This window comes from Geotrypetes seraphini, chromosome 11 (assembly GCF_902459505.1).
Source record: "Geotrypetes seraphini chromosome 11, aGeoSer1.1, whole genome shotgun sequence".
Taxonomy (NCBI): domain Eukaryota; kingdom Metazoa; phylum Chordata; class Amphibia; order Gymnophiona; family Dermophiidae; genus Geotrypetes; species Geotrypetes seraphini.
The window spans coordinates 3,611,767-3,635,361 of NC_047094.1; the positions used below are offsets into that span (position 1 = coordinate 3,611,767).

At 43.5% G+C, this 23,595-nt stretch overlaps 1 protein-coding gene across 5 annotated transcripts in view; it reads left to right on the top strand.

The window, feature by feature from the left end:
- The window catches only part of LOC117369221 (hexosaminidase D-like), an 81,041-nt gene that overhangs the window by 40,624 nt on the left and 16,822 nt on the right, over positions 1-23,595 (top strand). For 4 of the 5 annotated variants that reach the window (XM_033963439.1, XM_033963436.1, XM_033963438.1 and 1 more), the window contains 9 exons: positions 12,013-12,259; positions 15,369-15,478; positions 18,316-18,403; positions 18,840-19,004; positions 19,214-19,397; positions 19,923-19,994; positions 22,144-22,348; positions 23,161-23,243; positions 23,477-23,555. In XM_033963439.1, the coding sequence (XP_033819330.1) occupies positions 12,013-12,259; positions 15,369-15,478; positions 18,316-18,403; positions 18,840-19,004; positions 19,214-19,397; positions 19,923-19,994; positions 22,144-22,348; positions 23,161-23,243; positions 23,477-23,555 (1,233 nt within the window). The remainder of the gene's footprint in view (positions 1-12,012; positions 12,260-15,368; positions 15,479-18,315; positions 18,404-18,839; positions 19,005-19,213; positions 19,398-19,922; positions 19,995-22,143; positions 22,349-23,160; positions 23,244-23,476; positions 23,556-23,595) is intronic. The other variant, XM_033963440.1, reaches the window with a different exon arrangement.

Below are 23,595 nucleotides of genomic sequence, written 5' to 3' on the forward strand. Positions count from 1 at the left end.
GGGTGCCAGGTGCAGGTAGAAGGGAGAGGGCCAGATGCAGGACTCGTGGGTGAGGGAGGAGAAGAGAGAGAGAAAGAGAGAGGGGAGGGAAACAAAAGGAAATATTTCATACTGGGCTGGGCCGGAGTGGAGGGAGGGTGGAAAGATTCTAGCTACAGGGTGCAGTAACAAAGGAAAAGGGGGGGAAAGCTGAAAATGGAGATAGTGACACAAAGAAGAGAAAGGGTAAGCAGGACCTACTGAATAAGGATAGAGATACAGAGGGGACATGAAGAGGAGGTGAAATAGAGACATAGAAGTAATGCTGAAAAAGTGGGGGGGGGATAAAGACATTGAAAGGGCAAATGGTGAACATGGGGTAAAGACAAGGACAGAGACAAATGAAGATTCTGAAAAAGTGGTGAGATAGGGATATAGTGAGATGGACACAAAGAAGGGTGATGCTGGAAAATAGGTGGAATGGTAATTCTGACAAACACAGAAGGGAAATGCTGGATCAAGGAGAGATGGGGCTCAGGCTGGATGGAATGAGGAGAAATGCCTTGTTGGCCTGGAACTTCCTCTCCTACGTCAGAATTGATGTCAGGGAGCGGAATGCTGGTCAGCGCGACGCTTCTGCAGGGAAAGCTTGGGACGGCGGTGGCAGCAAACCGAGTGGCTTGGGGGAGGGCACGGAGAAAGAAAGAAAGGGGGCAGACAGAGACAGAAGGAAGGGGGAACAGGGAGACAGAAAGAAAAAGTTGGGGGAGAGAATGAGGTCTGGAGGAGAGGAAACATACAGGAGGCTGAAAGAAAGGAAGAAAGATTGGATGCACAGTCAGAAGAAGAAAGTGCAACCAGAGACTCATGAAATCACCAAACAGCAAAGGTAGGAAAAATGATTTTATTTTCAATTTAGTGATCCTGTATATAGCATTAAGATAAGAAACAATATATGCAGTGTTAGATTTGTTTTATAATGGTTTTGCGGCTCCAAGTTTTTTTTCTTTTCGAAAACGGGTCCAAGTGGCTCTTTATGTCTTAAAGGTTGCAGACCCCTGCCCTAGTCTGTAAGAGGGCGTTGGCTTTTTATCTACAACGGACCCAGTCTTACCGGAAGGTTGTTCAACTTTTCTTGTCCTTTGATCCTAATCGGTTGGGGCGTCCTGTCTCCAAGCACACCTTGTCAAACTGGTTGGCTGCTTGTATTTCCTTCTGCTACGCTCAGGCTGGTCTCTCGCTGCACGATCAGGTCACGGGGCATTAAGTCTGAGCGGTGGCGGTGTCTGTCGCTTTCCTCAGGTCCACGCCTATTGAAGAGATCTGCAAGGCCGCCACTTGGTCTTCGGTTCATACCTTCACCTCTCACTACTGTCTGGATGTTTTTTCCAGACGCGACAGCCAATTTGGCCAGTCGGTTTTGCATAATCTGTTCTCCTAAATTGCCAACTTTTCCTCCGTCCCCTTTGGTTAGCTTGGAGGTCACCCATATGTAGAGAATATGCTGACTGCTTGTCCTGGGATAAAGCACAGTTACTTACCGTAACAGGTGCTATCCAGGGACAGCAAGCAGATATTCTCGCAACCCACCCACCTCCCCGGGTTGGCTTCTTTGCTAGCTATCTGAACTGAAGACCACGAGGAGGAGACGCGCTCTCTAGTGGAGCGGGAAGGCATATGCATGCGTGTTGCAACACTAGCAAACTTTGAGATCTTCAATCAAGTTTGCTTGAAAAGCTGTCCGCGACGGGGCTCCGTGGATGACATCACCCACATGTAGAGAATATCTGCTTGCTGTCCCTGGATAACACCTGTTATGGTAAGTAACTGTGCTCTATTTTGCACAGGTCCCATTTTATGCAATGAGGCCTAGTTACTACGAGTAATAACCGGGGTTAACAGTAAAGAAGCCCATCTTAATGGTAGCCCGCATTGATAACCCCACCCCACAAGCGGATTCAACGCAAGATCTGGCATATAATAGAGGTAGTGCATGCACATTTATAGCGTGCATAAAATATTTCATCTGGTTAGGCGTATCCCTACGTTTAACCTACAACCTACATCTTAAATTAAAGAAAAAAGAAATGTCTCTAGAAATGGAAATCTCTTCTGAGCCAAATATAGGAAAATCAAGCCATTGTGATGAGGCTGGCCCTTAGGTATTGGTGGAATGAGGCATTATGACATCAGAAGTGAGTCAAGTATAGGACAATGGAACCACTGTGACATCACTGATGGGGTTGGCTCTTATTGGTGGAATGAGGCATTATGACATCACAGTATTACTGGATCTCTTCAAACTAAAAGGGGGGATGTTATCAGTGTGGGCTATCGTTAAGATGCATTATTGTGCCAAAACGTGTGCAATTTTACCACAGGTCCCGATGTATTCAATGTAACCTAGTTACTAATAACTGGGGTTAATAGAAATGAACATGTCTTTTCATGGTAGCTTTAATCATTGCTGCATAAGTTCTGGGAGTTGTTGCTGTTTTAATATGGCAAGTGTGCTGTATAGGGTTTTTTTTTTTTTTGGGGGGGGAGGTTCATTTAAACAGTGTTCTTCCCAGGACATTGAAGGAGTACAGCACAGTCTAGATATATAAAAAAAATTCTCTTAAATTAGCCAGATGTTCAGTAAAATCAGTCAGGTGGCATTCAAAAAGTAAGTGATAGGTTTATATCAGTGGATTGCCCTCCAAATGTCTTTTTTGTGTTTGTGGCTGATTTCCATGTTCAATTCTGTTAGTTTAAGGGCAGAATATATATTCTTATGAATGCACAATATGACATTTCAACAGGCTGAAGGTTTAGCAAGGGCAGTGGCTCCCCATTAGCAGAATCCTTCACCTCAGTCAGACACAGAGAACATGGGATTACAATTTAGAAATGAACATCCAGACAAGAAGTGAAAATAAAATCGGCACCCCACCTCTTCCCCCCAAAAAAAGAAAAAGAATGGGCAGCGAGAAGCAGAAATGCATCTCTTCCCAAAAGGTTGATAACTTTTTAATAGAAATCTTTTGGGTACTTTATATTTTCCAGTGATGTTGGTTCCTATATCTTTTTCACTTGTTTATGTTTCTTTCAAAACTTGCTTTATCGTCAACTTGGCCAAAACCAAATTGAGGCAATAGAATTCTGTCAATCTTCCTCTCAATCCTCCTTTCCATTTTTTCTCCTTCACTGCCCATCCTTTTCTCTTCACCTTCAATCCTCCCTTTTCCACATTCCCTCCCTTCCACGCTTATTAGCTCTTTCTTCCCCTAGAAACAGAGAAAGACCATATGACCTATCTAGTTTGTTTAACCAGGCCATCATCTATCCCCTCCTCTCTCTTATATACTTGTTGAATTCAGATACATTTTATGTCTCCACCTCCACCAGGAGGCCGTTCCACACCACCCTTTCCATGAAAAAAAAAAAAAAGGCACCCAATTTAAATCAATAACCCCAGGAATATTCTATCTACTCACAATCATGAATTTCCTACTAATCCTACCGATCTACCTAATAAGCGGTAACATCAAAGACGTTCAGTCTCTCTACCCACAATTACAACCCATCCACTACCCAGCTCTATCCTTCCCCCACATCATCAACCTGCAAGAAGACACTATAAATCATATTAATGTAATCGCAAATAAAAACAGACACCACCACACCCTTAAAAAAAGAAAAGGGAAATAAAAACCATCAAAACCACTAGCTCAACCGTAACTGCCGCAACCACCTCCATCCCATGTGCATATCTTAATACCAGATCCGTTAGAAATAAGGCATTCCTCATAAATGACTGGATCACCAGCAAACAAATAGCCTGCCTCTTTCTAACTGAAACTTGGTTACTATCAGAAGATGACCCTATTATATCTGATCTTCTACCAGACAATTTCAAAATTCTTACGTCAAACCGCATAGGCAAAAAAGGAGGAGGATTAGCCATAATCCTTAAAAAAGGATTCGAGTTCAAACTTCTGGATTCTAAAATGACCGACAACCTAGAAATCCTAGCCTGTAAAATCAATAATACCCAGCTAGAAGAATCCTTAGAATCCTTATCCAGCATACTATTCTACATCCCGCCTAAAAGCTGGCCCAAAGCCAAAGAAGACTTCTGCGAATTTGTCCTGCACAATACTATTAGCCCCAACTACAACATCATCACAGGGGACATAAATTTACACCTAGACGAAGAGAACATAGTGTGACAGGGATCCGGCTAGGCCAGGGGTCTGCAACCTTTAAGACATAAAGAGCCACTTGGACCCGTTTTCGAAAAGAAAAAAAAACTTGGAGCCGCAAAACCATTATAAAACAAATCTAACACTGCATATATTGTTTCTTATCTTAATGCTATATACAGGATCACTAAATTGAAAATAAAATCATTTTTCCTACCTTTGCTATTTGGTGATTTCATGAGTCTCTGGTTGCACTTTCTTCTTCTGACTGTGCATCCAATCTTTCTTCCTTTCTTTCAGCCTCCTGTATGTTTCCTCTCCTCCAGACCTCATTCTCTCCCCCAACTTTTTCTTTCTGTCTCCCTGTTCCCCCTTCTTTCTGTCTCCGTGCCCTCCCCCAAGCCACTCGGTTTGCTGCCACCGCAATCGGGGAACAGCCCCCAAGCCACCGCCGTCCCAAGCTTTCCCTGCAGAAGTGTTGCGCTGACCAGCATTCCGCTCCCTGACGTCAATTCTGACGTAGGAGAGGAAGTTCCGGGCCAACAAGGCATTTCTCCTCATTCCATCCAGCCTGAGCCCCATCTCTCCTTGATCCAGCATTTCCCTTCTGTGTCTGTCAGAATTACCATTCCACCTATTTTCCAGCATCACCCTTCTTTGTGTCCATCTCACCTATATCCCTATCTCACCACTTTTTCAGAATCTTCATTTGTCTCTGTCCTTGTCTTTACCCCATGTTCACCATTTGCCCTTTCAATGTCTTTATCTCCCCCCCCCACTTTTTCAGCATTACTTCTATGTCTCTATTTCACCTCCTCTTCATGTCCCCTCTGTATCTCTATCCTTATTCAGTAGGTCCTGCTTACCCTTTCTCTTCTTTGTGTCACTATCTCCATTTTCAGCTTTCCCCCCTTTTCCTTTGTTACTGCACCCTGTAGCTAGAATCTTTCCACCCTCCCTCCACTCCGGCCCAGCCCAGTATGAAATATTTCCTTTTGTTTCCCTCCCCTCTCTCTTTCTCTCTCTCTTCTCCTCCCTCACCCACGAGTCCTGCATCTGGCCCTCTCCCTTCTACCTGCACCTGGCAACACCCCCCTGCTCCGCGGCTCTCTTCAGCAACTCGTCAGCAGCGGTGATCAAGACAAGCTGCCGACATCGAGGCCTTCCCTCTACGAGTCCCGCCTTTGTGGAAAAAGGAAGTTGAAAGAAGCGGGACTCGCAGAGGGTAGGCCCCGACGTCAGAAGCTGCTGCTGAGTTGCCGAAGAGAGCCGCGGAGCAGGGGATGTGGCCGGAAGCAGGTAGAAGGGAGAGGGAGATAGGAAGGCTGTAGATCTCCGGAGCATGACACCGACCCCGGCCAGGATGATTTCTTTTTCAGGCACCTTACAAGTCCAGCGTCGCGGCGGGAAATAGCCATGCTGAGTGAGCTCAGCACGTACACAGATGAAAGCCTTGCTTGCTGATTGGTCCGGCGGCACGGCGGGACGGGGCCGCCGGACCAATCAGCAAGCAAGGCTTTCATCTGTGTATGTGCTGAGCTCACTGCTCAGCGTGGCTATTTCCCGCCGCGACGCCGGACTTGTAACTGCATGCCTGCGTGACACACTACCGGAGCCGCAGCAAAGGTGGAAAAGAGCCGCATGCGGCTCTGGAGCCGCAGGTTGCCGACCCCCGGGCTAGGCCTAATAAAGCCAAGGGAAAAGCTCCTGTAAGTATCACTAAAGTTTCAGTAACTAAGTGGAAGAAACATCCTGGGTATAGTGGAAATCCTGTGCACAATGTCAAGAGTGAGCCTGCCCCTTTAAAAGTTCACAGAGCTCAGGCAGGAACTAGAAGGACAGGGCTCTTTAAGAATTTAGCGGACTCTGCTGTTAGGGGGCGTGGTTGCTGGCCGAGTCTCCCTTTTTCTGAGCTTCCCTTGTCAGAAGGAGAGGAGAGGCAGCTGGGACTGGAAGCTGAGGAAAAGCTGAGAAGGAAGTCAGCTGGAGCAGCTATCTTATGGCCAGCATAGAAAGGTTCTCACCAAGATTGGGAAATGGAAAACCCTGAAGCACAGTCTGAGGTTTGTGATATGGACTGGCTGGAGAACAATGTTATGCTTCAGGGGGAAGAGCACCCCATGGAATGGGAGTAAGTTTGGGAAAGCCAGAATTTTCTTTTCCTTTGTGATGGGTTTTTTACCTTTTTGGAGTTTTGTGTTTTGAAAGTATTTTTGTACACTGTTTGAACCTGTGCTGGGAGCTACAGAATTTACCTTGATCTTATATGATTGGAAAGAGTGGCAACACCTGTAGGAGAACCGGCCTCTCTGCTCCTACTAAGGGGAATTGCTGTTCAAGGTTACCACAAACATAATTAGTGCCAATACTGTTAAATGCCTTATATCCTAAACTATTACCAGAGGCATGAACTGTTCTGTCTTACCTTGAAGGTGGCATATAGGATGAACTGTATTTTGTGTTCTTATTGTTTTGAACTTATCTCTGAAAGCACAGCCGGTGCTGGGATTAGAACTTGCGTGTATGAGAAAAGAAGCAGCAGAGAAAACTGGAATGTTTGGTTTTTTATTGATGCCAAATTTTGACCTTTTTGTTTGGAACTTACATTGATGTTCAATAAAAGTGTGATATTTAGACGAACCAGGCCATTTTGGTGTGCAATTTATGGGAGACACCAGGCAAGCTGTGTTCCACCACCTTTATGCTTGCGCCAAGACTAGGATTCTGCGGAGCTACTAGGCCTCGCCAGGATCCCGGTCCCACAATAGACACAATAGAACTTAAAAACTTCCTAACTCTACTCAACTATAACATCCCCGCACCCACACAAACTCACGAAAAAGGCCATCATTTAGATCTGGTTACTATGTCCACAAAAGAAAACCTTGACCCAATTATCTCTCTGACTGAAGGCACCTGGCACCACGACATCTGGTCCGACCACTTCACCTACTATTTTAAGCTGATCTGATCACACCGAAAATCTAAAACAATAATAAAAAAAGAACATCAAACAAGAGGTTATATTAATCCAGAAGAATACGGGTCAGAATACGAACCGCATACAGTAATAGAGGAAGGAATAGATTTCTGGGAACACTGGACACAACCAGCACATCCATCCTAGATAAAATCGCCCCCTTACATAAAAGCAAAAGCAATGCAAACAAACACAACAAATGGTTCGACGCCGAACTACTAAAAACGAAACAAACAGCTAGGTGACTAGAAAAAATTTGGAATAAAACAGGAGAACTGATTGACCGCAACAATTGGAGAGCCTACATAAAAACCTACAAACAACTGATAAAAGACAAACGCAAAGCGTTCTACTCCACCAATTAATATATCCTGCAAAGGCTCACAAGGAACCAATACAAAAGAACTATTCAACATAGTCACAAACCTATTTGACACCACCCGCCACACCACACCTGTGCACAATACGAAGTTACCCACTGCAAAAGACCTAGCTCTATATTTTGATTCCAAAATTAAAAACCTAAAAAATAACTGTATAAGCAATAACGATGTAACAATCATCCCTAGCAACTACCAAATAGTCAACTCATATGACAATGAAATACCTACAGACATGATCTGGAGTTCCTTTCTAGACCCAGAATGGAATACCTACACCAAACTATACAACAAATACTCTAAATCTCACTGCATCCTAGACACGTGCCCTCCAGAGATTATGAAAGCGGCACCTCCAGAATTCAAAATATCACTATTACGTTACCTAGCCCACAACCTAAAAAATGGGACGTTCCCCACTAACAACGGCCACATAATAATAACCCCCATCCCAAAAAATAGAAAAGAATCCTCAGCGCCTATAACCAACTACAGACCTATAGCATCTATCCCATTCATTGTAAAAATCATGGAAGGATTAGTTCACACCCAACCGATGGACTACCTTAATCAATTCTCTCTCCTGCATGATACTCAATCCGGCTTTAGACCCCAGTTCAGTACGGAGACAGTAATCGCTGCCATCTTAGACTATCTGCGCCTATTATTTAGCAAGGGCCTCAACGCCCTGATCATGCAATTCGACATAAGCTCCGCATTCGACCTGGTAGACCATGAGAAAATGATGCAATGCTTAGACGCCATTGGTATCAGAGCTGAGGTACTGAACTGGTTTTGCGGCTTCCTCACATCCCGCTCTTACCAAGTACGCTTTAACAACGACCTCTCCAACACCTGGAGCAACTCATCCGGAGTGCCACAAGGATCACCGCTTTCCCCACTGCTTTTCAATATCTACATGTCCTCATTAGGTGTGAAACTAACCCAACCAGGAATAAAACTATTCAGCTACGCAGACGACTTTACGATCATCATCCCATTCACCAACTCCATCTCAGAAACCATTCCCAAAGCATCCACTGCCATAAATGAGATGGAACAATGGATGACAGATTTCAAGCTCAAACTCAACCCAGAAAAAAACAAAATTCTTCGTTGCCTCTCCTCACGCGCTTGACAATAAAACCCCATTAAGCATCAATAAACTCAACTACCCTATCCAGCCCACCATGAAGATATTAGGTGTCACTCTAGACCAATATCTAACAATGAAGGAACAAGTGGACTCCCTATTCAGAAAGGGTTTTCTTACTCTCTGGAAACTCAGAACCATTAAATCATACTTCGATACGTCAACATTCAGAACCCTAGTACAATCCCTCATACTGAGTCAACTTGACTACTGCAACATCGCCTACCTAGCAATCTCACAAAAGAATATGAGGCGTCTCCAAATAATGCAAAATGCTGCGGTCAGACTTATCTTCGGGCTGAAGAAATTCGACCATGTGACACCCTACTACCGGCAGCTGCACTGGCTACCAACGGAAGCCCGAGTATGGTTTAAATTTGCCTGCCTCTGCTTCAAAGTACTATACGGCCTTACCCCCAAGTACATAACCGACCTTTTCTCCTTTTCTAATAACAAGCACAAGAGAAACACACACTCAAAATTCATTTCCCCTCCAGTTAGAGGCTGCAAAATGAAAAAACACCATGAACACCTTCTCTCTCACCAAGCAGCCCTATGGGGCAAAGACCTAGACCAACTACTCTCACCCACTACTTATGGGGAATTTAGGAAACGCCTAAAAACATACCTGTTCCAGAAATACCTAAACAATTGACTCATTCTCCCCCCCCCTCCTTCACCCCCCTGAATTTACAGCACTGTGATATATATATTCTGTTATCTTCATCTTATCGTAATTTTACGTTGCTATTTATTCCAAACAGGTCCTGTCGGACATTACCTACAAAAATGTACGTCTTATATTTTTGCTCAGCAAATTGTATTTCTATACTACTACCTTCTTAAGGTCACTGCTCTCTTTATTTCCTCTGAATATTTGCATATTGTATTTCGCTGAATGTCCAGCACTCTTGATTGTAAACCGCCTAGAAGTCGCAAGATTGTGGCGGCATAGAAGAATAAAGTTATTATTATTATTATTAAAATGTATTTTCTGAGGTTACTTCTCAGTCTATCTTCATACTATGCCCCCACATTCCAGATTTTTCCTTTCAATCGAAAGAGACTTGCCTCATGCACATTTATGCCATGTAAGAATTCAAACATCTCTATCATATCTTTCCTCTCCTGTCTTTCCTACAAAGTAAACATATTGAGATCTTTAAATCTGTCCCAGTAGGCCTTATGACGAAGACCATCAACCAGTTTATTAGCCTTCCTCTGGACCGACTCCATCCTTATTATATCTTTTTGAAGGTGAGGCCTCCAGAATTGTCCACAATATTCTAAATGAGGTCTCACCAAAGTCTTATACAGGGGCATCAATACCTCCTTTTTCCTACTGGCCATACCTCTCCCTATGCAACCTAGCATCCTTCTAGCTTTCGCCGTCACCTTTTCAACCTGTTTGGCCACCTTAAGATCATCTCATACTAGCAATTATTAGGAAAGGAATGGTAAATAAGACAGGACCAGATTATCAAACCTTATTATGCCTTTAACAATGGTTGCTAAACCGGTTCCAGTCAGTTTAGTGTGCCAGTATTTTATCGGCCAGTTATTAGAACGGTTTACTGTGATCTTTTCTGAGCTTCCTAGCAGACTCCGACTCTACCATGCAAATGTAGTACAATGAGGATATTACTATGGTAGTAAAATGGGCTTATTAATATTTAAATGACCACTCAAACCTCGTTGAACTATATTTGCGGGCAGAATTTTCGGACAGGGTCTGAGCTGTTGTAGCCTTACTTTCCAGTTAGTACCTGACTTCTGATTGGCTCAGGCACTGACAAGAAAGTAAGGCTTGACAGTTCAGACCCTGCCTCCCCCCCAAATTAAAAAAAAGGTCCTCCTTTTCTCCCATCGATCCTCCCCCAGGCTGTCCAATGTGATGCCCCCCGTTTGGCAGGAGGGATGCCCATTCCTTCCTGCCACTGGCATTCCTCGCCCCCTCCAACAACCCCCTGACAGCCTCTGCACCTTTAAATTGAAGGATAGCAGGAAGGATGCCCACCCCTTCCTTCTGCCACCACCACCACCACCGGGGTCATCCACCCCTCCAACAACCTGCTGCCCCCACCCAGTACCTTTGAATTGGAAGACAGCTGAGAGGATGACCATTCCCTCCATCCACCGGCATCCTCCGCCCACCCACAACTCCCGAACAGCCCCCTTGAGAATGAAGGATGGCTGGAGGGATGCTCACTCCCTCTGGCCAGCAGGCCTTCCTCTTCAAAATGGTGGACCTTCACCTTCCCGGTGCATCCTGGGTTGCACTGGGAGGGGCCTAAGGCCCTGAAAGGCTCAGGTGCCTAAGGTCCCTTTCCTGGGTGGGGCTTTAGGCTCCTGAGCCAGTCAGGGCCTTAGGCCCCTCCAAGTGTGTCTGCTGCAGTCCGCTCAAGAGGAAACAGGAAGTTGCATCATTGGGGGTGGACCTCAGCAGAATAAAAGTAGTGAGGAGGCCGCAGGTAGTACTTCAGAATCACTGCAGTGGTCAGTTTGTCAGCAGGATGGAGAAGGCTACGTCAGATTAGTGCCAAAAGAAGGGGATGTAATGCCAGACCTCAGGGCCCCCCCCCCCCCGAGCTGTGGGGCCCAGGGCAGTTGCCCTGTTTGCTCTCTAATGCCAGTCCTGCTTTCCAAACACTCTTTATCCCTTCAGACCTGTTCCCTTCCTCCATCCAGAGGTTATTTCTCTTTGTAGCTCTTCCCTTTTTTTGTACCTTTTCTCACTCTTTCCGTCCAGCCTTCTCCCTCCTTCCTAATTAACGTCCATCTTTCTTATGTGCTTTCTCTTTCCCCTTCTCATGCTGGCCTGTCCTTCCTTTGTTCTTTCCTTCAGTTAACCATCCTTCACCACCTCCCATACTGAAAAGGTCACGGGTTACTCGATCCTCCTCCCCACTGTGCCTCCCTAAAGGCTGGCAGCAGGAGATGCGTTTTATTGGCTATCCTCTTGCCACAAAGACGGTTTGGTGAAAATAACTGCAAGATTTAACCCCATGGGAGCAGAAGATCTGCCCAATTAAACGCTGTTTCTCTTGCAAGCTGGAGGTGTGTGGAGGGGGATTGCAGCAGATGCAAGCAGTGGTGTAGTGTGGAAAATGGCCCAACACCCCTTGCCACATAATGCCTGGGTCAGTCCTTGTGTTTGCCCCTTCCTTCACAGTGCTGGCTCTATGGTGTGGGGTGAAGTCCTTTTCTGTGACTGAGCCATACAAGCTGGAACCTCTGTTGTACTCCATTCAATGTTCTGTGTTTACAGCCTTCTGACCTTGCACAAGACACTTATAAGGATTTTAACCTTTTCTGATCTGATTATTTTGTAAGTTTTCATCAACAGATGCAGGTTAAAGAACTAGTTGATGATGGGTTTTGGGGAAAGAGCAGTGCGAACAACGGAAACCCAGAAACCAGGCCACTGCCTCCACAGGCCATTAGGGTGTCCAAAGCAGAGTCTCAGAACAACGCAGCGGGCAGCAAGATGGTAGAAGTCAAGGATTTCAGCAGCATTCAGATGAGGCTTGTGCATCTGGACCTGAAGGGGGCAGCTCCTAAGATCTCCTACCTGGAAGAGGTGAGTGGACAGGACAGAGAAGCTGCAGCACAGCCAGAGCAGGAAGAAGCGTGTAGGTATACACAACTGCTTGGCTTGGTACTTCACATTGTAGCCGAGTCATTTTTCATACCTTCCACTGCCTCTGCATGGCTAGAGAATGACACAGAGACAAAATTTGTCCCTGCTCTGTTCCCATCTGCACAAGCCTCGAACACTTATAATTTTGTATTTAAATCTTTGTATTAAAGTATAAAAAGGAACAATATTCTGTACAACTGCTGTTTATAAATCACAACTAGAAAAATAACAGCAACTGAAATACCCCCCCTTAGTGCCCTCTACCCTTCCAACTCCAACAATATCTGAGTTCTGCTGCACCAAAGAACCCTAAACCCTAATCCACCCTGTTAAAATGTCCAGGGGGACAAAATACAACCCATTCTATATACTCTAGCAGGAGAGAAATATGTCCTATATGATCCTGTTATGATTTTTTCATCTGTGGTTGAATAATAAGTCATCAACAATCTCAGGATTCAGTCTAGCTCTCCTGCCTTCCGCAGTCCTTCCCGCAGTAGCAGGAATGCACAGGATCCCCTGTGCAAGTTTTCCCAGTTTTGGCCCAACACTTTTGCTTGTTTTTCCAAAAGAATCAAAACATCGTCATCTACATCACTCAAACATAAATAACTGTGCATCAAAGGAGGCATTGTTCCATAAAAATTGCTCAGAAAAGCTTTTCCACAGATGTGACGCTTTCTGGGAATGCGGATTGTGGAGGATCCTGAGTTGTTCATGTTGATGGACTCAAGCTTTCCTTTTCGATCTGGTTTTGGTACATACTTAAAGATTTGGTTGCCTTTGTTTTTACATTGTCTAGGAAGATAATTGAGATTGTCTTCCAGGCTTGGGTGTAGAAGAGAACCAACACTGTAGTGGATGAACAGGAAAATAATTATCAATTAAATGTTGGAAATGTTCCTTGGTGCCAGCAACAATGGATGAATCTGTTGCAGTAACAGTAAGATGCTTGAGCAACTGGGCAGAGGATGGAAGGACGTTGCAGATGGTAGGAGTCTGAGCAGCAGACAAGACTCTTGTTGCCACATCAAAGGCAGACAAGACACAAATGATATCATTTAACAGTGCGTCATTGAAATCCAAAAGCATCTTCTGCAGTTTTTTTATTCATTGAATTCAGTTGCCAGTTGTCTAAGACATGTTTAAGTTTGTACATATTGATACTAGCATTTTATAGATGCTGTTCCATCTAGTTGGAACAGCCTGTTTAAGGCTCTGTCCCCTTCTCTCCCCCATGGTTACCGGCGGGTCCCCATGCCATTCTCTTCATGTGCTAGAATAGTAGAGGAGGCACCAGCTTAACCAATAATGTCAAAAATATGTACCAATCAAAACAGTGCATAGACCACATTTCCATATATAACTTTTTTGTTCAGCATGTGACCTCTCACTTCAATATGTGTTACAGTTTTTTGCTACGGAGGAGTTCACACAGAGACCGTTCTTCAGTTATTGACTTTTTTACTTGCACAGGCTAAGTTTTTGGTTGCGGTTTTATTTGATACCTTATCAACCTGGGACCCCTGATGAAGGCGTGTTAACCGAAACACGGACCGTTTCGGGTCCTTTGGTTTGTCTTAAGGTGGTAATACTAACCGCATTCATAGTTTTGCTATAATAAATTTAGCCTGCATCCTTGTACGCGTGTCTGTAGTTTTTCATTGTTTTACCTTGTGTTTTGCTCACTGCAGACTTTGTTGGTTTTACCTTTTGTTGTTTGTTTTGCACAGTTTTAATAATAATAATAATAATAATAATAATAGTTTATTTTGATATACCGTCAAACCATCAGTTCTTGGCGGTTTACACAATAGTAATTACATCAAGTAATTAAAATACAGATCCAAATAACAATGTCTGATAAAATAACACAATTCAATAAAAGATACTGACTAACAAAGTACAACCCTAACTTATTCAAAGTAAAATATGCACAATACAGATTATTTATACTAAAATAGATAAGCTTATCAATTAAATATTGCATTGTTTAAATAGATAAGTTTTAAGATCTTTCCGAAATTGGGCTGGAGAAATCAGAGCCTTCAAACATGAATTCGTTACTCCTGCTTGAAACGCCAGAGTCCTATCGAAGAATTTCTTCAAGCGACACGTTTTCGCTGAAGGAAAATAAAACCAACCGGATCTATGTATATTTTTTTTATATGTAAAAAATCTAAAAGGAGCAACAAGATAAGATGGAGCTAACCCAAATAAAACTTTATAACAAATGCATCCAAATTTAAACAACACTCTAGCCTCGAATGGCAACTGGTGAAGTTTTTGATAATATGAGCTGATGTGATCATGTTTTTTTAAATTAAAGATCAAATGAATTGCTGTGTTTTGAATTAATCTTAATCGACTAGTTGTTTTTTTACGAGCACCCAAATAAATAACATTGCAATAGTCTAATATTGAAAGAATTGACGATTGAACTAGAATTTTAAATGATATAAAATGAAAATATTTTCTAATGGTACACAACTTCCAAAGACTAATAAAACATCTTTTGACCAATAAATCTGTATGAGCCTTAAATGATAAAGTACGATCTAATGTAACTCCTAATATTTTTAAAGTAGGGACTATTGGATAGGTTTGACCGTTTACCGTAAGCGTTTCAGTAAGCTTTTCATTAGGACTAGCAAGAAAAAACTTTGATTTACCTGGGTTAAATTTAAATTTGAAACTAGAAGTCCAGAATTCCACTTGTGTAAGAATAAAAGAAATCTGATTTAAAATTTCTGGTGTAATCGCAGTTAAAGGGATCAATATTGAAATATAATCTGCGTAAATGAAAAATTTTACTTGTAAACTATATAGAAAATGGCCCAATGGTGCTAAATAAATATTGAATAGAGTTGGAGGAAGGGTTAATCCCTGAGAAATCAAGTAGAAAACTGTCCTAGGGTAAACAAAGATCATGAAGGTGTAATTTCTAAGGAAGCAGGATATTTCTGTTTCAAGCCAGAGAGGTGCCTTTGTTGTCCATGGTACATACGGCACACCCAGTAGCAGTAATCTTGGTTGTCACTTCTTGCAGCTTTTCCCTCTCCTTGCCAAACTTGGTGCCAGCGGACTGCTGGTAGAGTATGAAGACATGTTCCCTTACAAAGAGGAGCTTGAGATCCTTCGTTCACCCTACGCATACAGGTGAGAATGGAGCCAATGTGGCAGAATCAGATGCCATCATCTATCATTTATTAAGATTTCCTAGACTGCCACTTCATAAATGATTGCAGCAGTTAAATAAAACCAGAAAGGAACACCAAAAAATGATACGGTAGACCTACGCTAGAACAACATATGTCCCCCAAACAAACAAAAATTATACAAACATTGTAACTGCATCCCTTCAAACCCCTCCAAAGTCTGGCACCCCAAACACCATGTCAGAAAATGAGCTTTCAATCACTTAATAAAACTAGGCAACGATTGAACATCCCCTAGATCACTAGGGGAGCTATTGAAAAAACAGTAGCCTGGGTAACAGCCCTATGAGCATCAGACAGCGTTGGAAGTACCAAACATTTAGTATGTAGGTTTTAGTCAGATAATAACTATTTTAAATAAATAAGGAACAGTATTCACACATATAACACGCGCGTTATACACGATTTTACAAACCGTGCATAACCATGTGCGTTATATGCATGAGCACGTTGTACAAATTTTTTTTTACATAGTTCCCCCCCCGACGTCCGATTCATCCCCCTGCCCCACCCCGAAGGACCGCTCACACCCCCCCCCGACGTCAGATTCATCCCCCAGCCCCCCCCCCCCCCGCACGGAGAAGCTGCCTTCCGTTGGTTCCCGATGCCAGTGAGCCCTGCTCTGACATCAGAGAAAGGGTGGGACCGCCGGCAGAGGAAGCAGCGCAGGGCTCAGAGAAGGGGCGGGACCGCCGGCAGAGGAAGCAGCAGGGCTCACTGGCATCGGGAACCAACGGTAAGCAGCTTCTCCGTGCGGGGGGGGGGGCGCTGGGGGATGAATCGGACGTCGGGGGGGTGGCGAAAGGAGAGTCAGGACGAGAGGAGACTTGGGGCAGGGCGGCGAAAGGAGAGTCGGGACGAGAGGAGACTCGGGGCAGAGGGCAGGGCGGCGAAAGGAGAGTCGGGACGGCAGAAGGAGATTTAAATTCATGGAGCAGCATGCGCGGTATATAATAATTTCTTTACATAAATTTAGGTTTCCCGCGCGCTATACCCGTGTGCGCGTTTTACACGGGTGTGCGGTATATGTGTGAAAATACGGTAATTTTGTTTCAAGTACAATTGCTCCTTTCAGTATTGTCCACTGCTTTCCTCCTTCCTGATGTTCCCATCCAGACAACAATTCCTTGACTCGTTCTTGCTGGTATAATCTTAATATTTATAATCAGATGAAGGTTTCATTTTTTGAAAAATATATTTTCATATTATAGAATTAATCAAATAATTTTCTAAGAACATAAGAACTGCCATCTCCGGATCAGACCTACGGTCCATTGAGTCCGGTGATCCGCACACACGGAGGCCCAGCCAGGTGTACACCTGGCGTAATTTTAGTCACCCATATCCCTCTATGCCTCTCTTAAAGAGATGTGCATCTAATTTGCTTTTGAATCCTAGAATGGTGGATTCCGCAATAACCTCCTCTGGGAGAGCATTCCAGGTGTCCACCACTCGTTGCGTGAAGCAGAACTTCCTAATATTTGTCCTGGACTTGTCCCCCCTTAGCTTCAGTCCATGTTCTCTTGTCCGTGTCACGTTGGACATTGTAAATAATTTTTTTCCCTGCTCTATTTTGTCGATGCCTTTCAGTATTTTGAAAGTCTCAATCATATCCCCTCGCAGTCTCCTCTTCTCAAGGGAGAACAGTCCCAGTTTCTTAAGTCGTTCCTCATATTCCAAGTTCTCCATACCATTTATTAGCTTTGTTGCTCATCTCTGCACCCTCTCCAGCAGTTTTATATCCTTCTTTGGTTATACTATTAGAAATATATAGATAAATAATTATGAAATTATTGCAAGGTGAACTAACTCCTGAGAGAGGTGGTGGAGAGGAAAACAGTGATGGAGTTAAAAAAAGCCTGGGATGAACACTCATGGATCTAGAATCAGAAAATAATAGTAAATATTGAAGGCCAGTACTGGGCAGACTTGCATGGTCTGTGTCTGTATATGGCTGTTTGGGGGAGGATGAGCTGGGGAGGGCTTCAATGGCTGGGAGGGTGTAGATGGGCTGGAGTGAGCTTTGATGGAGACATCAGTAGTTGGAACCTAAGAACAGTACTTGGAAGAGCTTTGGGTTCTTGCCCAGAAATAGCTAAGGAGAAGAAGAAAAAAAAAAAAACCAATAAATTTTTAAGATTGAATCAGGTTGGGCAGACTAGATGGACCATTCGGGTCTTTATCTGCCGTCATCTACTATGTTACTATAGCATTGACTGAGAGACTCGCTGGTCTTTTTAGAAACTGGTGTTAAATTGACCATCCCCCACAATCCTCAGGTGTTTTCACTAATGTTTTTAATATTTATTTTAAAGCTTTCATAGATTGCAAATCCAAGTTTCTAAGCAGCTTACAAAGTAGTACACTTCTCCCTCCGTATTTGCTGTGATAGGGGATTAACAGAACCGCAGATACAGAAAAACTGCGAATAACTTTTTCACATGTTATTCGCTGTTTTCTGTTAAAAACCATCGTGAATAGAGTGAAACCGCGAATAACGTGCCGGGAATCAGCGATTTTCTCTGTAAACGCTTGGAATCAATGATTTCTTTATACAAGCTAAAAACTGCGATTTGAAATACTAGAATTAACATAAAAGAGAAACCAAGGTAGAATAGAAAAACACAGCAAAAAGATCACGAGAGAGCCAAGGCTATTGTCCTGGTACCTTCTCCACCGCTGTCTCATCCCTCCGTTCAACTACTATGTCTCTTGGCTTGGCTTTCTTGTTGATGGCATGGTTTCTGCAATTCTAATTACTCTGTCTCCCTTTCATAGTGAGGCAGACATTGAGAAGATCCAGCAGTTGGCAGAGATCAATAACCTAGAAGTGGTTCCTTTAGTTCAGACGTTTGGGCACATGGAGGTAAAAATCATATGACTCGCTTGGCCTTTTTCTCCTTGTACGTAAAGGCTTTCTTGCAGCTTTGCCAAGTCGGTGCTTCATCATAGTTACATCTTCTGATGGCATGGACCTTAGATGGGGCTCTAGCACTGGATAAGTTAAAGAAGGGCTTTGGCCTCTTGCCCTCGGTAGTGGCAAATATTTTTAGGTTTCACAGGAAAAACCTGAAAAGGGTCCTGCACTATTGAATTCTCAAGGAGAACAAGAAAACTCTTTTTTAAAATGATGTAAAGGCAGAATCAATTTAAACAATGACATTGTAGATGTGAAAGAGATTTATCATGCCTGTGTTTGAAGAGATCAGGTAAACACCGTGTGTAATTTCAATCGAATCATATTGTAATAGTCTGAGTGTGAGGCTGTATCATTTTCTCGTATCTACTTTTCCTTCTACTAGTTTGTCTTGAAGCATGAAAAGTTCAAGCACTTAAGAGAGGTTGAGAAGTACCCAAATAGCCTGAACCCCCATGCTGCAGAAACGCTCCCATTGGTGAAGGCTATGTTGTCCCAGGTCATTGACAAGCACAAGAAGTCCGTCTGGCTGCACATTGGAGCAGACGAGGTGAGCTGATGCCACTTCATTTCCCTGAAACTGGCTTCCTAAATTCTGTGTCTGAGGCATCATCTAGGGATGGGTCTTGTTTTAGTTCAAGGGTGCTTTTACCTTGTTGTAAAGCATGCTGCACCTGTTCTATGCTGGTGGAAGCATCAGGGTCTGAGGCAGGGAGCAGGAGATGAATATTCTCTGGTTTTGTCTCTTTCTTGACACAGGTGTTCCACTTAGGAGAAGGACAAGATTCTAAAACCTGGTTAAATAGCAACAAAGGGAATTTAGGGAGAATGTTTCTCGGTCACATCAAGGAGGTTGTGGGTTTTGTGAAGAGCCAGTATCCAGCAGTGCAGACTTTGATGTGGGATGACATGCTCCGGAAGCTGGAAGTGGAAGCCATCAAAGGTACCTGATAAATCCCTTTGAACTCAAAAGTGGGGGTGTCTCTCTCCATTGCCAGCATTATACAAATGTCTATATTTTTGATTTTTTAAATTTTTATATACAATTTTGATCTCGGCAGTGACTCCATTTCACATGAGAACCCAGTCTCATGATTGGCTGAAATCTTCATCAGTCTTATAACTACCCTCCCCCCCACTTTTACTAAGTCGTGCTAGAGGTTTCTACCACGGCTCTGATATTCATAGAATTCCTGTGCGCACTGGAGCAGTGTCGGATTATTTAGCGCTCCGGGCTGCATTCTTATCACCATTACTATAATTTTCATTAAAGAATTTCTTTGACTTATCTTTAATTGCAGCCTCTCTGTTGGCCTAAGCCAACACAGGCCATGTTTCGCCAATGCCGTGTCAGGGTTTGTCCTCAGTTTCTGTCTGCTCTCGCTTAAACATTCTTCTTGAAAGTACCAGGGCAAAAGAAGGGGATGCATGTCCGTTATTCTCAGTGTATGTGATTTTTCTGTAACAGAATCTGGACTCGCAAAGCTGACGTCCCCGGTCATCTGGAATTATACTCCTAAATTCACTGTGAAGTATATAAGTGAGTAAAAACCAAAAACTGTGGAAATGATGATCTTGAAAAAAATTTATTTGAACAAGGTGCAGAAAATAAAATATCCAATTACTCAAACACACACAGTACAGTATAATATCGTTATAACAGACTTCAAGGGCCCTGGAAAAACGGTCCGTTATATCCAGAGTCTGTTATAACCAGAGTTGCATTTTTTAAAAACTTTATTTAGGGCAACTTGAAACAATGTAAATCGATGAAAAACAGTCACTGCACAAGTATATCAGCAACATCAATAACAAAACTCAGCAAAACATTGGTATGGCATGAAATGATTGCAAAACCAGAACACTTAAAGATGTTCTAAAGCACTGTGTCGTACTGTACTGGAAAGAAAAATATTCTGTCTTTTTTTTCTGGGCTGCATTTTGATACTTTATCACCGGCACACCATGCGCCTTGTAGGCGGAGCCTGCATGTCCATTATAGCTGAATAAAACTACAGCTGAAAGCGGCTCTGGGGACCAAAATAATTGTCCATTATATCTGAAAGTCCATTATATGCGAGTCCACTATATCCTATGATTTTCTGTATGTTTATAATGGTGCTCGGCCAGGACCAGCAGACCTCGTCCGCTATAGGTGAGGTTCTGTTATAAGCGAGTCCGTTATAATGAGATTATACTGTATATAAATTTTGGCATAGACCCGACACGGGCTGTTTTTCGGTTCTTCTTCCGGGGTCCGATACTGCTGAAAACCACAGACTTAGGAATTGCAAAAAAAAACAAACAAAAAAACAAACCTCAAGAAAATACTGTGCAAACAAGTGAGTGCCTGATGCCTCTGGAGTTATGGTGTCTTGGAAGGCCCCAGAATCTGCTTTATTCATTTATTTTCTTACTAGATTTCTAAACGAAGACAAAGGTAAATGACAAAAAACAGCTCCCTAAACAGGGTACAGGTTTGTGCATCTGTCTCTGACCACAAATACCTGTGGTCAGAAACACCGAGCTGTGTCCAAGACTTGCAATCATTTTTAGAAGCTCTGTATTCCTACGGGTAGTTATTGGAGTTTCCCCCTTTGGGTTTTGGCCAGGTACTAGTGACCTGGATTGGCCACCGTGAGAACAGGCTAGTAGGCTTGATGGGCTATTGGTCTGACCCAGGAAGGCTTTTCTTAGGTTCTTATGCGGCCTTGAAAATTCACATGATTTCCTGTTTTTTGTAATATTGTTGAGACTGTTGGATGATTATTTTCATGGTTTTCTTTAGTACATCCCATAGCAAGATAGAATGAAAACTTACCCCCTCTTTTACGAACGCATAGGGTGGGTTTTAGCACCAGCAGTGGCAGTAAATGCTCCCACACTCAAAGGAGCAGTTACCACCGCTGCCGGCGCTAAAACCCACGCCATGAGTTTCTAAAAGAGGGGATTAATAATAAGAAGTGTGTATTTGTGAGTAATCTATTGTCGACTTTGGCATTAGACTGCAGCTGGAACTGTACGTTGAGGAGGTTGATATGTAAGGTATAGATGTTTCTTGTGAAAATAGATTTGTTTAGGTTTCTCTTACTGCATCAGACCTAAGCATATGATAACGATGACATTTAATCATTGTAGACACCACTTAGCTACACAGTAACATAGTAGATGACGGCAGATAAAGACCCGAATGATCCATCCAGTCTGCCCAACCTGATTCAATTTAAATTTTTTCTTCTTAGCTATTTCTGGGCAAGAATCCAAAGCTTTACCCTGTACTGTGCTTGGGTTCCTACTGCCGAAATCTCCGTTAAAACCTACTCCAGCCCATCTACACCCTCCCAGCCATTGAAGCCCTCCCCAGCCCATCCTCCACCAAATGGCCATATACAGACACAGACCGTGCAAGTCTGCCCAGTACTGGCCTTAGTTCAATTTTTAATATCATTTTCTCATTCTAGATCCTCTGGATTCTGGAATAAGGTGCCTGCCAGTTAGCAGCTGACTATATCTTGTGATTTAGCATGCAGGTCAGGGATCTTTACAGGAATTTTCAGGATTTAGACCTTAAATGTTGGCAATATTACTGCAGAGTATCTTTTCATGTTGGTTAGAAAGTACCGTCGATTTGTTAACTCTAGGATGCTGTGTGCTAAGTGAGCACTTGTGCTGCCTTTTGTTTCCTCCAGAAAATCTAATTTCAAAGTATGAACAAAGTGGATTTAAAACTGTCTGGTTTGCGAGTGCCTTTAAGGGTGCCACAGGAGTGGCGCAGATCTGGACTCCCCTGAATCACCACCTGAAGAACCACCTGTGCTGGCTACAGGTGATCAAGGCCATGCCGGAATTCCCAGGCATCCGCTTCCAAGGCATAGCGCTCACTGGCTGGCAAAGGTAAGAGGTGGCAGAGGAGCATTTGAAAGGCCGATGGGAAGAGGTCTAAGAGGTACTGGGACCGAGGATATGAGCTGAATCCCTGGGTCTACATTGGAGATGACATGCACGGAGTGGGTTTAGAAATGTCAAAAGAGCCTGAGAAGTGAGAGACAGCAGGCAGTGGAGAGATGTTCAAGCAAGGACTGATTGCAGGTCTTGTAGGCATCTTCTGAATTGGATTGGAGGCCAGATGTGCCCTTGATACGTGATCATTTTCTAGCGATCGAGTCTAACCAGTTATCTGAATTTAGCATTTATCTAATCCCATGTTTCCTGTCTCATGGACAGACCTAAAGGGCACTATGAGCAGTACAGACCCTGAGAGCACATTTTGTCTCCAGTGTGGCCCTCTTGCTGACATGGCTGTTTCCAGGGGTGAAGAGGACCTGCAGGAGCTTTTTAAGGATCTTAAAATTCTGCTCTTCTGTTTTCCTTTGGCTTGTCCTGCTCGCCTTGGCATGTGATGAAGGAAAGCCAGTTTTCTGCCACTCCCTCTCCTATTTGCCTCTGAACTGGTTAGGGCCTGGTGCAAATCTCATAACCTGTTTTGCTGGACTGACACACCTATTTGCTCACTGTGAGGCAAACTCTTTATTTAATGTCTCTTTCAAAGATTAGTGTGCTTAGTGGTAAAGATACATATAATATAGCCAAAGAGCTTGCGCTCCTGGGTAAATACAATGATATTGTGTATGGGCTAGTGTTTGACTAACTGTATGCGCACACATGTCCTGTCCTGGGGTCGGAGTGACCTTTCTCTGTTGCTTTAGGTATGATCATTACTCTGTCCTGTGTGAGCTGCTCCCTGTAGGGATTCCCTCACTGGCCATCTCTCTGCAGACCCTGGTGAATGGTAAGCGCTCCGCTCTTTCACTCAGCTGCCACCTTTTCTGGTTTTCCATGTTTGATTAGAGAACATTTAGTAGCAGATATAGATGCTGAGGGGAATAAGTAGACTGATAAACAGTCCCTGTGCCATCTTCCCTGCTGCCGATCTTTGGAACATGCCCCCTTGCCCTGCCAGCTGAACCCTAGAAAGTGCCCAGCACCTTCTAGCTCTGTAACATGTCTGATCTTCTGCTTTAGGTGGCTACAATGAGGCAGCTAGAAAGAACATCCTGGAGACACTGGGCTTCAACAATATCGATACAGAAGGAGACTCCTGGTATGCGTTTCATGATTCATGGCCTGAGGAGGGAAGGGGC